The 14,549-nt window shown below is 41.2% G+C and overlaps 1 protein-coding gene across 2 annotated transcripts in view; it reads right to left on the bottom strand.

Annotated features, from left to right (window-relative positions):
• LOC126411242 (beta-glucuronidase-like) overlaps positions 1–14,549 on the bottom strand; it is a 288,686-nt gene that overhangs the window by 153,299 nt on the left and 120,838 nt on the right. Inside the window, exon 1 of one of the 2 annotated variants that reach the window (XM_050081350.1) lies at positions 3,188–3,311. The exons of the other annotated variant lie outside the window; for it this stretch is intronic. Coding sequence (XP_049937307.1) covers positions 3,188–3,272 — 85 coding nt within the window. The 5' untranslated portion in view covers positions 3,273–3,311. Of the gene's footprint in view, positions 1–3,187; positions 3,312–14,549 lie in introns of those variants that run through there. 2 annotated transcript variants of the gene reach the window in all.

A 14,549-nucleotide genomic window follows, 5' to 3' on the forward strand; every position in this document is an offset into this window, starting at 1 on the left:
TATAGAATAATGGACGAATCATGCATTCATAAAACCCATTCTTAATGAAAAACAACACGATCATGAGAGAGGTTGTAAGCTACCGAGGGGGGCTGTTAACTATTATATGATTTGTAGATACTGACAGAAGTGGACTTCAAATTCAGTGCTGTCGTAGCTCCACAATCATTAACTAAAATGATTCCTGAAACGTACAACGTGATTTATGGTTGACTCAGGGAATACATCAGGCTATAGTAAAATAAATAATATAAAAGGCAACTGAATAAAACACCATTTTAGTGCCATAGGCGTTTCGCCTTTATTTTCTGCAAGGCATCATCAGTGGCCTGGAATATGTACATATGTTTGCTATTTAATTTACATTTTTGTCACTGTGCCTATAGATTATAAACAGTTCTGGTGGTTGGTATTTTCTATTACGTAGTAATGTTTTAAACTGTACTGACACGTTGCGTGGAGAATTTATTACATATTACGCTCCTGTTGCATTTTTGGTATTGTTCTTCTTGTTATGAATGCCAATTTCTGTTTTTTTTCCACATTCCACAGCGCTATGAACTGAACGCTGGTTTCAATGCAATGTTTTGGTTTCTGTTGCCGACTGTCAAATGTTTTGCCAAAGATCGAATGTTATTGCCAAACTTTCGAGTGTAATTATTGAAGTATATGTGATCTGTTCGTGTATGCACTTGTGTGTGTGTGTGTGTGTGTGTGTGTGTGTGTGTGTGTGTGTGTGTGTGTGTGTGTGTTTTGGTGTGGCATATATATATATTTTTTGTGAGCTGTGTGTGTGTCCAGATGGTGAAGGGGGAAGAGTTTTATTTGTTTTATGTTATCATTTCCTTTATTAACTGTAGTAGGGAGCCTGTGCTGATGTGTGTTTGTTCATTCATCATATGTTTGTTTTCTGCTATGGCTTTCTGGATGTGGAAGTTTTCTTGCGTTTGTATAAGATGTTTGTCGTGGTTGCTTATTCTCATTATTTTAATTTCTCGTTACAGAAATGAGTATTATCATACAAATAGCTAGGAACAATGGGTATGACACACATGTGGTACACAGGCTCAATCAAAAAATAAAAAGACAAATACAAAACAAACAGAACATTTCCAGAATACAAGAGGAACTCACAAGCTGAAAACTTACAAACACACTCAAACACGCACAATGACAACACCACACAGAAAAGAACCAGATGGTACACCATGACCTACACACATAAACTAACACACAGAGTTGTAAACATCCTAAAGAGACAGGGATTCAAAATAGCATATAAGCCTGGGCAAACCCTCCAATCACACCTAAGCCAGCCAGCTACCAAGAGGGACAAATTACAACAATCAGGAATATACAAGCTTTAATGTCAAAGTTGTGATGCAGTATACATAGGCATGACATGCAGGAATTTTGAAACACGATACAAAGAACATATCAGATGTTGGAAGTATGAAACAAACCATTCCACATTTGCACAGCATTTAAAACACCATAACCATCATCCTACAAACATGGAACAAGAAATGAAAATAATGAGAATAAACACACACACACACACACACACACACACACACACACACGAACAGATCACAGATACTTCAATAATTACACTCGAGAGTTTGGCACTAAAATTGTGTTTTATTCAGTTGCTGTCAGACGGTCCATAAGTAAAAATTATCAATATACCGTAATATTACACGCAACTGAGGAAGACAGGACTACAAAAGTTGAAGATGTCAACATAAAAGGCATTCATGCAAACGTTATTGCTTTATTTATGCACCTTGCATAAACAAGGACTTTTAAAAATTCGAACAAGAAAGGCTACACATGGTGGTGGCACACAGTCATCTGATAAATACAACAGATACATACGGATTGAAACGCTCAGCAACTGTCAAATTGTAAAAAGAATCTCTCACTTTGCTCTTCGTAGCAGAGGGTTTTGATATACGTAAGCTGGATTTTAACACTTAACAATGAAGCAAGTACATTTTACGAATTAAAGTTCATTGAATGTTAGTATTTTGGTTTTTAGATTTCATTTTCGTATTGGAAATAAAACCTGTAAACAGAAATACACAACGCCGACTGACTTATCTCTCGTAAGTACCACATGAAAGCGTTGTGGATTAGCTAAAAAAAATGAAAACAGAGCTTTATTTCCTGCATCTGTATCGCTATACTCCTCGCACGACGTATCTCCACAAACATCTGCAGTCTTTAAATTTCTTTGATTTTATCCATACTGGATGAGAGGTGGTTGTGAATGTCAATGTTAAAAAATATATCGGCTCAACCACTTGTTTATAGTGTAAAACACTAAGAATGACGCGTTTCGGAAGTCAAGCCGTTAGAAGACACGGCTGCAACAAGGGAAGTAGCCACGATGTTTTAATTTTATTGTGCCTGGTGCATGTTCCATTTTAGCGAGTTTTAACAGGTTTTTTTACTTTTCATTATTCTGATGATGGAAGCTGACTTCCGAAACGCGTCAATCTTAGTGTTTTACACTATAAACAAGTGGCAGAGCCGATATACTTTTTTTAACATTGACTTTAAATTTCCCCTGAAATTCTGTCCTCCTCGCATCCTGTCATGTATATTATGACAGCATTTAATCCCGCTCGCATACACAAAAAAGAACTGTAGTCAGGGGGTTGGTACGACAGCGCTACACATGACACAATTCGTGGGGTGAGGTGGGGGGGGGGGGGGGGAGAAGAGAGAGAGAGAGGGGGGGGGGGGGGTCGGCTATTGGGTGGTCCTACTCACCCAACATCCAGAGAACGAATATTCGTCGCACTTTTTTTTTTTTTTTCGTCGGACGGTCGGTCAAAACATCTGTATACGTCCAATTTGTCGGTCTGTTGGTACGTGTAACAAAGTGTAAAATTAAGCAACTGACTGTACTACGTAATGAAGTATGCTTCCAAACGTAACGGTGGTGAAACAGGTGTATACGTGTGTTGATTACTGTGTGACTGGCCACCGAGTAATGAAACGCAAATATTTGTGCCTCTCTGACTATTGTATCGATATACGTGCACAGCAGTTGGGCAGAGGGAAAAGTTCGTGTGGTAGCCACCTACAACTATCACAGTACACGCCCAACACCGGAGTACATCTGCGCCTACGCTGTCGTTTCGCTACGACGAAGACAACTCCCGGTCAGCTGACTTACCGACGGACGCGGCGTAGACGACGTAGCGACGCCGCCGGTGACGGCGTCCGCCGGCGTCGCCGACCCCATCGTCGGCATCGGCCATGCAGCGGCAGAGACTCCGCCCGGCGACTCCTCGCCGGCCCGTGTGCACACGCACTGGCTGGCCTCTTCGCACGCAGCGCTGCCCGGCTCGGCTTATCCGCCGGCGCGCGGCTCGGCTCGCGTGTCCGATATCACACTGCGGGCGGCGCACTCCTCCTGCTTCCTCCTCGCGGCTTGCCCGAGGTCAAGTCGCCGCCAGCCCTCTGTTGTTTCCAGGCACTCACTTCGCTCATCGATCTCGCTGCTCAGTCTGCGTCCTGTTCGCTCCAGTTTTCCTTCTTGCGCAATTATATGGCAAGCACCACTTGCGAGGGAAAAAAGTACCTGGAAGTGCCGCGTCATCGTCGTCATGGAGGTTCGTGTTCTGACCGCCGATAGCGTGAAAATTTTTCCGCGTAAGAAAACGAGTGAAGTGGCTTACAAGGATTCATTTCTGGGAACTAGGAAAAAAGGAGTTACGAATTACAAGTTTAGACAAGATATCTGGATAATTTCCAAGAAACACTTTCAGCGATGTATATCGAACGGGCGATTGTCATGTCCCTAGATATAGATTTCATTTACTGTGTTGACAACACGGTGTAACATAACAGTCGCGACACTCCGTTTGTTTTTTGTTACACATGGCAATAGCATCGCGCTAAGCGGCCAGAAAGTGACACTTCCGAGTCCGATATCGGATGAGTGCGAATAGTGTCGTTTATACTTACTTGTATCATAATTCTTACCTTAGGGAGCTTGCGTAGTGCCATAAAAATCGACAATAACTAAAAAAATCAATCACGTTTCTCAGTTTTCTGAACACTCATGGGGGTATAAAATGACAGGTTAGAGGGCAGTTTATTTACGATTCTCCTGCAGCATACGGATACTTACTGATGAATATCATTTTCCTTTAGTAAAAAAAAAAAAAAAAAAAAAGCCAATAAACAACAGACGACCTGACCTTTTGCAGAAAGATGACATATACCTACCCAACAACGCTAAATTTTGTTCACTACACTTCCAGCCAAATCACTGAATGAGGAATGTAGGAAACCTGTATGCAACGTAATACTCACATTATTTAATGTACCACACCTGTAGCTGAAGGGGTCGGCCGCGGTGGTCGAGCGGTTCTAGGCGCTTCAGTCCGGAATCACGCGGCTGCTACGGTCGCAGGTTCGAATCCTGCCTCGGGCACGGATGTGTGTGATGTCCTTAGGTTAGTTAGGCTTAAGTAATTCTAAGTCTAGGGGACTGATGATCTCACACGTTAAGTCTCATAGTGCTTAGAGCCATTTGAGCCATTTGTAGCTGAAGCTAAAACGCACAGACCACAAAATAAAACATCAAAAAGCAATAAAACAACTCCACAATAGGGAATAAGCCGATCCCATAGTTGATGCTATATTTGAGCCACAAACAGCAAGATTCTTCAGCATACTTTTGAAGCAGCCGTAATTACTTTTACAACGACCATCAGAAAGTCGAGAGAAGTTTAGTTTAGTTTAGTTAGTTACATGTTCCATTGATCAATAGCACGGAAAACCGTTATGATGTGGAACGTGTCAAAAGCACAAGAAATGCACACAGGAAACAAGTTATTTTTTTCTTTTTTGTTTACATTATAGTGTTATACCTAAATATTTCAATTATCTATCCCATTCCCTTTAATGGCACAAAATGCATATATTTTATCTCCAGATTTATTTACTCATATTCAAGAATTCATCTATGGTATAGAAGTAGTTGTCTAGGAGGTACGATTTCAATTTGTTTTTGAAACTATTACTGCTGTCGGTCATACACTTTATTTCATCTGGTAATTTATTAAAAAGTTTTATAGCAGTATATTTTACCCCTTTCTGTGGCAACGATAGGGTAAGTAAAGGATAGTGTAGGTCTTTCTTTCTTCTGGTATTGTAATCATGAATGTCGCTGTTGATTTTAAACTAGTTCATGTTGTTAAGAAAAAATTTAATTACTGAGTAAATATACTGTGAAGCAGTTGTAAGAATTCCTAACCTTTTAAACAGATGTCTACAAGATGTGCGACTATTAACCCCACACATTATTCTAACTACTTTCTGCTGAGCAGTGAATACCTTTTGTCTAAGTGTTGAGTTGCCCCAGAATATTATTCCGTATCAAATCAGAGAGTGGAAGTATGCAAAGTATGTTAGGTTACTAATTTCTACATCCTCAAAATTGGCAATTATTGTGGTTGAAAAAGTTTCTGAACCTAGTCGCTTTAGGAGATCTAAAATATGACTCTTCCTCGCAACGTAAAGAAAATACAATACAACGTACCAACACTGAAGTCACACAAACCGTATTATTCAGCAAATTGGTGCTTAACAAGAAGTCAGTTGTTCGATTATTACATATTCATATATTTAATAGAAGTCACTATTAAGTTATGCTAACATTCTTAAATTATCTCTAATTTTTTATGGTGGCCGATCATACAGTCCATCCATGAAATCTTGGTAATTAGCGTATATATATATGTTTCAAGACGTCTTGCAGGAGGGAAGAAATTACTGCCTATTCTTGTGATTGCAGGTGAAAGTCACGAATAGAAATAAAAAATATTCATGTGTCTATCATAACTCGTAATATATATAGTAAAAAATGCACGTCCTTTTTGTGTGAGATCTAAAACATAAATACTCTCAAGCGAAATTCAAATAAAAGTTGCAAAAGCTGATAAAAAAATTGAGTATTCTCTTGAAATTCTTCTTTTGTTCCAAAAATAATTTTAAAAGCCTATCTTTGCCGTCTTCTGTGGCGATGTACTATTTCTTATTACTAATAGGGAAAAGAAAACATTCATATAAATTGATACTGCGAGAAAAAATAAAAGGGTATTACACACTTTGTACGGAGAGATTCCCTTCGGGATTTGGTATAGGCGTTTTGTAGACACCATAGCAATTTACGTTTGATACCTGGAATAAATTGGGTTCTTCGGTTTGAAGAGCAAAATGAACGGCCATCACGGCAGGGCACCGTCACGTCAGCGTGTATTTACACTGTCAGTCAGGTCACGTCTCATCTCGTCAATTCGCTTAGCCCAGTGTTGTACAGCGAAACAGAGGTTACTAGTCGCTATCCGTAATGAAAAGAAAGTCAGAGTACAGTATCGTAACTGAGGACCTAACAACGACAACATTTATTAATGACCAAAGAAAACTAAATAACTTACGATCTTAATCAATTTTGTTCGGTAAGGTGATGAGGAGTGAAACAGTATTTCAAAATATCGACATTTATTTGCTACGGAAAATATAGATTTACAGACACATCGAACAATAACCGTAAAGGAATAAATAGAACCTGTTAATTTTATCAATATGTTTTAGTCTTATGTAACTAATGACGTCATTGTTGTTGTTGTGATCTTCAGTCCTGAGACTGGTTTGATGCAGCTCTCGATGCTACTCTATCCTGTGCAAGCTTCTTCATTTCCCAATACCTACTGCAACCTACATCCTTCTGAATCTGCTTAGTGTATTCATCTCTTGGTCTCCCTCTACGATTTTTACCCTCCACGCTGCCCTCCAGTACCAAATTGGAGATCCCTTGATGCCTCAGAACATGCCCTACCAACCGATCCCTTCTTCTAGTCAAGTTGTGCCACAAACTCCTCTTCTCCCCAATTCTATTCAATACCTCCTCATTAGTTACGTGAACTTCCCATCTAATCTTCAGCATTCTTCTGTAGCACCACATTTCGAAAGCTTCTATTCTCTTCTTGTCCAAACTATTTATTGTCCATGTTTCACTTCCATAAATGGCTACACTCCATACAAATACTTGCAGAAATGACTTCCTGACACTTAGATCAATACTCGATGTTAACAAATTTCTCTTCTTCAGAAACGCTTTCCTTGCCATTGCCAGTCTACATTTTATATCCTCTCTAATTCGACCATCATCAGTTATTTTGCTCCCCAAATAGCAAAACTCCTTTACTACTTTAAGTGTCTCATTTCCTAATTTTATTCCCTCAGTATCACCCGATTTAATTCGACTACATTCCATTATCCTCGTTTTGATTTTGTTGATGTTCATCTTATACCCTCCTTTCAAGACACTGTCCATTCCGTTCAACTGCTCTTCCAAGTCCTTTGCTGTCTCTGACAGAATTACAATGTCATCGGCGAACCTCAAAGTTTTTATTTCTTCTCCATGGATTTTAATACCTACTCCAAATTTTTCTTTTGTTTCCTTCACTGCCTGCTCAATATACAGATTTAATAACATCGGGGTTTAAAAACCGAAATAGAGTAAGAGAATATTGAAGCATGCAAAGACAGTAAACTTAATTAATGAGCAATGCAAAATTCATAGTGGATATTTTTGACAAAGATAACATGGTCAACTTTCTACACGCCTGAGAACTCGAAGCAAAGGGAACTTGTCGTCCAGACGTTTCAAAACATTATTTACTCGAAAAAATGTATAATTAAAAACATATCAAACGTCAAAGGTAGTAAATGGCTCTTTTTTACTTTATCTTTTGTAAATTCTTTTCTTTGTAAGTGTCAGAGAAAATCGAACACTATTTTTCTCTTCAAACAGGTGAGCGGGTGATCCCGGCGGAGGTTCGAGTCCTCCCTCGGGCATGGGCGTGTGTGTTTGTCCTTAGGATAATTTAGGTTAAGTAGTGTGTAAGCGAAAAAATAAAACGGTGACTGGTAACAGTAAACTTGTTGTGTCATTTAATTTAGTGTGTAAGCTTAAGGACTGATGACCTTAGCAGTTAAGTCCCATAAGATTTCACACACATTTGCACATTTCTTTCTTTAAACAGGTCTGACATTTTCACTACTGAAACAATTTTCATTAAAAAACTATTACCTATATATGCTGTCAATTATTCATAGTCTTTTTCCTTGTCCAGGTATCATAAACTGTAAATACGTTACGCATACGCAGTCAGAAGCCTACTCAAGATTTTAGAACTCCTCGACAGTCAGATGATCATTAACGTCACTGATCCATTCACGACATACTCGGAAGTATGTGACACTCATCCACAATGGGTCATCGTGGGCTCCACTGCTGTTTTCTAGTTCTCTCGGATATTTCGTTCTTGTAAGTTTAGCCACGATAGGGTAACACATAACTGGATGAACTGAACACCAAAGCAAGAAAAGTTCTGGATTCCGCTGTATTATTTGTTAATCTATCCGTCTTTAATGTTTTATTGTTAGTTTCATGAGTCCTATTGTTAGATACACGGGTCTCGGATAATTTGTAGTACATATGTGAAATGATGTGAAGCGAGTCATTTTATGAGCTCTCCGATGCAGTTCATATTAATGTACAGCTGCATACTTATTAATTACATTTTAATAGATACAACGGTAAAATAATAACATAAGTAGATACATAACCCTCTTGAATTACATACGTTGTATGTTTTTAGAAGAAAATTTCTCTACGGGATAAAATTTGAGTAGAATAAGTGTTTCACGTTTACTTGTAAGTGTAGTTTTTCTTGTCGTCGGTTATTTTACTTATGATAAAAAATTAGAATAGTAACGTCAATCCCATTTTCTGTTCCAAAGTCATTTTTTAAAAATAGTAGTGAAACTCATTATATCTTATAATGTCATAATTGTAGACATCATTACCCTACCGTAACTAGTTATTTGATACTAGTGGAATGAGGGAATGTGTATATAGAAGTTGCCGTGAAAAAGAATGACTCCTTTATCTGGTGTCTACAAGACGATTGCGTGAGCACTGCCTATCACTCTGTGCTGCAGAATTGTAGTCAGTAAAAATTTCCTTTACTAAAAGTGAGTCGCCGTAAGATATTACTGAATAAAAATAAGAAAATGTCGTTAACTCACAGTTTTGGTTTTCTCACTGAGACTTGCAAATTCGACTGAAAAGAAATTTTTTAAAAAATGTCTGGAATGTGTTTTCTCCAATTAAAGTTGTCGTCAAATATATCTGAAAATTTGGAATATTCTGCTTTTGTTATTAACTTTTGGCCATATGCTGAGTTCAGCGTTAGCAAAGTAATTTCCAAGTGAGAAATTGACTTTTGTCTTTAGCAAAGGCCATTTGCGGGCAACAGGACAGTAATTCTTTACAATTAAACCTGTTACTTTATTTTATTTTAGCTCGGAGTTACCCAAAAACTAAGCATTCAGGTTTAACGACAATAGAAGAAAAGTTTTGTTCTTAATTAGTGGGATTGTTGTGTCCTCTATTGTCCTAAGTGCCACAATTATTTTTATCTCGTTCTCCGTCACTTTCACACTCGAAACTTGAGATCAAAACAGTCAAGTCGATTCCAGATCTGACGGTGTTTGCAGTCCATGCTATATATAACTGTAATACACTTTTTCTGGTTGTAACTTTGAGACAGACGGAAAAACTTGAATAACTCATCTCACTTCTGAGAGGAAATGACATTTCATCAAATATCACCATACGTACACCATCATCAAAAAGAAACAGAGAAAGAGAGAAAAAGGAAAAAGTCTTGCTCTTCACCTTGAAGAACATTGCCAACTGTAAAATTTTCTGGCAACTACTTGATGTGCACTGTGCGTGGTCCACGAGAACTGCTGTTACGTTTCAGATGCAACATTTGGTTCACCAACAATACAAAGAACCTTGCGATTTACCTCCACTTTCAAAATGAATTTTCGCTGCACAGCAGATTGTGCAGTGTTTCAAAAATTCCTGATATCTTTAAGCTGTGTGCTGGACCGAGATTCGCATCCGGAACGCTGCCTTTCGTGGACACTGCTCTTACCGACTGAGCTAGCAAGGTACGATTGACGACCCGCCCTCGCAATTTTCATCCGAGAGATATTCCCCTAGGTTGTGGTTAAGCAACTCTTCGTGGAGAGCTAGTCCAGAAAGGTCTGTGGAAGATAGAAGAGAGATAATGGCGGCTGGGCGTCAATTGTGCCCGGATAGCTCAAAATATAAGAGCGTTGCCCAACAAAGACAAGATTCCAAGTTCGAGTCCCGGTATGGCACACAGTTTTAAACTGAAAAAAGTGGTTTTCAGTCATTTGCAAAATTCAAGACGTGGGTGTTGAGACGCAGATGACGACATTCAAGACGTATGTTAAAGTTAGAGAAGCATCAGAAGATCGAAAGCAACTGTAAAATAATTTTGACAGGATTTCTGCATGAAAAGTGACAACTGAGCTAAATAATGAAACGTGTGAGGTGATCCACATGAATTATGAATGGAATCCGTTAAAATTCCGTTATGTGATAAATCACACAAATCTGAAGCTGTAAATTCAATGAAATACCAGGGATTACTATTACGAACAAGTGCTCTACCAAGTGAGCTACCCAAGCACGAGTCACGCCCCGGCCGAGTTCGAGTCTCGGTCCGGCACACAGTTTTAGTCTGCCAGGAAGTTTCATATCAACGCACACTCCGCTGCAGGGTGAAAATCTCATTCTGGACACATCCCCCAGGCTGTGGCTAAGCCATGTCTCCGCAATATCCTTTCTTTCAGGAGTGCTAGTTCTGCAAGGTTCGCAGGAGAGCTTCTGTAAAGTTTGGAAGGTAGGAGACGAGATACTGGTGGAAGTAAAGCCGTGAGGACGGGGAGTGAGTCGTGCTTGGGTAGGTGAGTCGGTAGAGCACTTACCCGGCAAAGGTCCTGTGATCGAGTCTCGGTCCGGCACACAGTTTTAATCTGCCAGGAAGTTTCATATCCGCGCACACTCCGCTGCAGAGTGAAAATCTCATTCTGGAAAATGCTAAATGTTAGTAAGACTGACTTTTTTTTTTAAATTCCGCATATCGATTACATTACGTATCGTCATTATTATTACACTGTTCTGTCATATAAACGTGACCACCTGTCAAAAGTAAGAATAAGCACCTATTACAGTGCGGATAGCTGCGAGATGTGCGGGAAGAGAGTCAGAGAGGTTCTGGGAGATACTGACAGGTATGTGGAGCCGTGCCGACTCCACTGTCGCAGCCAGCGGCGTTACGTTTCTCGGCTTGAGGATCCATGCCACGAACGGCGTGGTCGAGGTGGTCCAACAAAATCTCGATTTGGTTTAAACCCGGGTAGTCTGGCGACCAGGGGAGTACGGTAAACTCACCCTGGCGCTCTTGGAACCACGCACGTACACTGCGAGCTGTGTCACACGTCGTATTGTCCTGCTGGTAGGTGCCATCGTGCCGAGGAAAAACAAACTGCATGTAGGGGTAAACACGATCCCCGAGGATACATGCGTACTTGTGTTGATCCATTGAGCCTTCCAGAATGACGATATCATCCTGGAAATACCACGAAAACATTTCCCACATCATAACACCCATTTCTGCGGCTTAAACCATACCGACAATTGTTGCAAGATGTATGCTTTCAGACGTTTCACGCCGTACGCGCCAACGGCCATATGCCCGATGGAGCATGAAACGAGATTCATCTGAAGAGGTCACCCGCCGCCACTCAGTGGACGTCCAGCTGTGGGGGGGGGTACTGGCGTGCAAGTCGTTGCCTGCCTTCGTCGCCGATGAACAGCATTGGTGTATGAACCAGGATCCGTTGCGGTTGCCCATAGGTACACTACTGGTCATTAATACATTAATATTGCTACACCGAGAAGAAACGGAGATGATAAACGGGTATTCATTGGACTAGAACTGACATGTAATTAAATTTCACGCAATTTCGGCTTATAGATCCTGAGAAATCAGTACCCAGAACAACCACCTCTGGCCGTAATAACAGCCTTGATAAGCCTGGGCATTGAGTCAAATAGAACTTGGATGGCGTGTACAGGTACAGCAGCCCATACAGCTTCAACACGATACCACAGTTCATCAAGAGTAGTAGTGACTGGCGTATTGTGACGAGCCAGTTGCTCCGCCACCATTGACCAGACGTTTGCAATTGGTGAGAGATCTGGAGAATCTGCTGGCCAGGGCAGCAGTCGAACATTTTCTGTATCCAGAAAGTCCCGTACAGGACCTGCAACATGCGGTCGTGCATTATTCTGCTGAAATGTAGGGTTTCGCATCGATAGAATGAAGGGTAGAGCCACGGGTCGTAACACATGTGAAATGTAACGTCCACTGTTCAGTGTGCCGTCAATGCGAACAAGAGGTGACCGAGACGTGTAACCAATGGCACCCCATACCATCACGCCGGGTGATACGCCAGTATGGCGATGACGAATACACGCTTCCAATGTGCGTTCACCGCGATGTCACCAGACACGGATGCGACCATCATGATGCTGTAAATAGAACCTGGATTCATCCGAAAAAATGACGTTTTACCATTCGTGTACCCAGGTTCGTCGTTGAGTACACCATTGCAGACGCTCCTGTCTGTGATGCAGCGTCAAGGGTAACCGCAGCCATGGTCTCCGAGCTGATAGTCCATGCTGCCGCAAACGTCATCGAACTGTCCGTGCCGATGGTTGTTGTCTTGCAAACATCCCCATCTGTTGACCCTGGGATCGAGACGTGGCTGCACGATCCGTTACAGCCATGTGGATAAGATGCCTGTCATCTCGACTGCTAGTGATAAGAGGCCGTTGGGGACCAGCACGGTGTTCCGTATTACCCTCCTCAACCCACCGATTCCATATTCTGCTAACAGTCATTGGATCTCGACCAACGCGAACAGCAATGTCGCTGTACGATAAACCGCAATCGCGATAGGCTACAATCCGACCTTTATCAAAGTCGGAAACGTGATGGTACGCATTTCTCCTCCTTACACGAGGCATCATAACAACATATCACCAGGCAACGCCGGTCAACTGCTGTTTGTGTATGAGAAATCGGTTGAAAACTTTCCTCATGTCAGCACGTTGTAGGTCTGGCCACCGGCGCCAACCTTGTGTGAATGCTCTGAAAAGCTAATCATTTGCATATCACAGCATCTTCTTCCTGTCTGTTAAATTTCGCGTCTGTAACACGTCATCTTCGTGGTGTAGCAATTTTAATGGCCAGTAGTTTAGCAACGTTTGCTGAAATGTCGTTGAGGAGACACTGCTGGAACCCCATTGGTTCATCAGGGCGGCCAGTTGCTCCAGAGTTGCACTTCTATTCCCCTGTACACATTTCCGCAACCGTTGTTCACTCCTCTCATCTATGGCCCGTGGTACAGCCCAGTTGTCTAGACGTCGGTTTTTTATAGCGCCGTTTTGCCATGCGCAGTGTACTCGAACCACGGCAGCAACCGAACTGTTTACAAACTTAGACGTTACGGACATGCTTCGATTCTTTGACCGAAAGAGTGATCAGACCCTTTCGGACGTCAGATAAATCATTTCGTTTCCGCATTACAACGACTACACTGTGTGCCGCCCTCCCCCCCCCCCCCCCCCCACCCCCTTCCTCCGATGACTCTTTATGTAACCTCCACTATTAGTGCTGCAATCTCATGTCTATGAGTGGTTACTAAACGTTGACGTCGAACGTGGCACTGGTGTCACATTAATGCGAGTGGACTGTGTATTATTATTATTGTATATTGCTTATGTACTATACAAACTGTAGTGTTGACTCACTAAGGATGTCTGGTTAGATGTAAGAGAAGACCTGAACGTATTAATATTGCCAGGTGAAAGAGATGCAAAAGAAATTGCAGACAGCTACTATGCTATGCACAAAAAACTGTAGCTGGCGTAGTCTGTTTACATTTTTTGTTCGTATGTTAAACGTCCCGTCTAAACTATAGCCAGTGTTGAAGGAGCCTCATTTCGGTTGGACGAGAAAGAAAGAAGGAAATGGCCGTGTCCGTTTTGAGAGAACGGCCCAAGGACTGTTTACATAGCAAATATAGATGGCTCACGCTATTTTCCCTATCATCTTTATTGTTTACAGAAGTGACAATGTGGCAACAGGAAGCATATCCTTCCAAGGAAATAACATGTCGCTAATTCAAGTGGAAGCTAGTATCTGCCGTATGGTACAACTTCATTCCTGTATTGATTAAATTTTGGCGGTGCACATCTGGATCCTTTCCTTTTGCTGAGCGATGTCGCTATACGAATACGTCAGGAAGATGACACTGCTTAAAGCATTTCATGTACTAACACTGGCGGTTTCGACGCAGTGCTCAAAACGAAACACGACAGCACAGACCAGAGAGAAGTAGAGTTACGAGATTCTTTCCGAGTACTAATTCACTTGCTGCAACGACAGAGAAGCTCTGCTTGTATTCGACACTCACTTAGATAATGACAGTCATTTTCATAATGCTTAGGCTCGGTATTTCCGTCCTTCGTTAAGCACAGTTTACAGAAATGTCTGCAATTCTTGGTA

Source organism: Schistocerca serialis, chromosome 1 (assembly GCF_023864345.2).
Source record: "Schistocerca serialis cubense isolate TAMUIC-IGC-003099 chromosome 1, iqSchSeri2.2, whole genome shotgun sequence".
NCBI lineage: Eukaryota > Metazoa > Arthropoda > Insecta > Orthoptera > Acrididae > Schistocerca > Schistocerca serialis.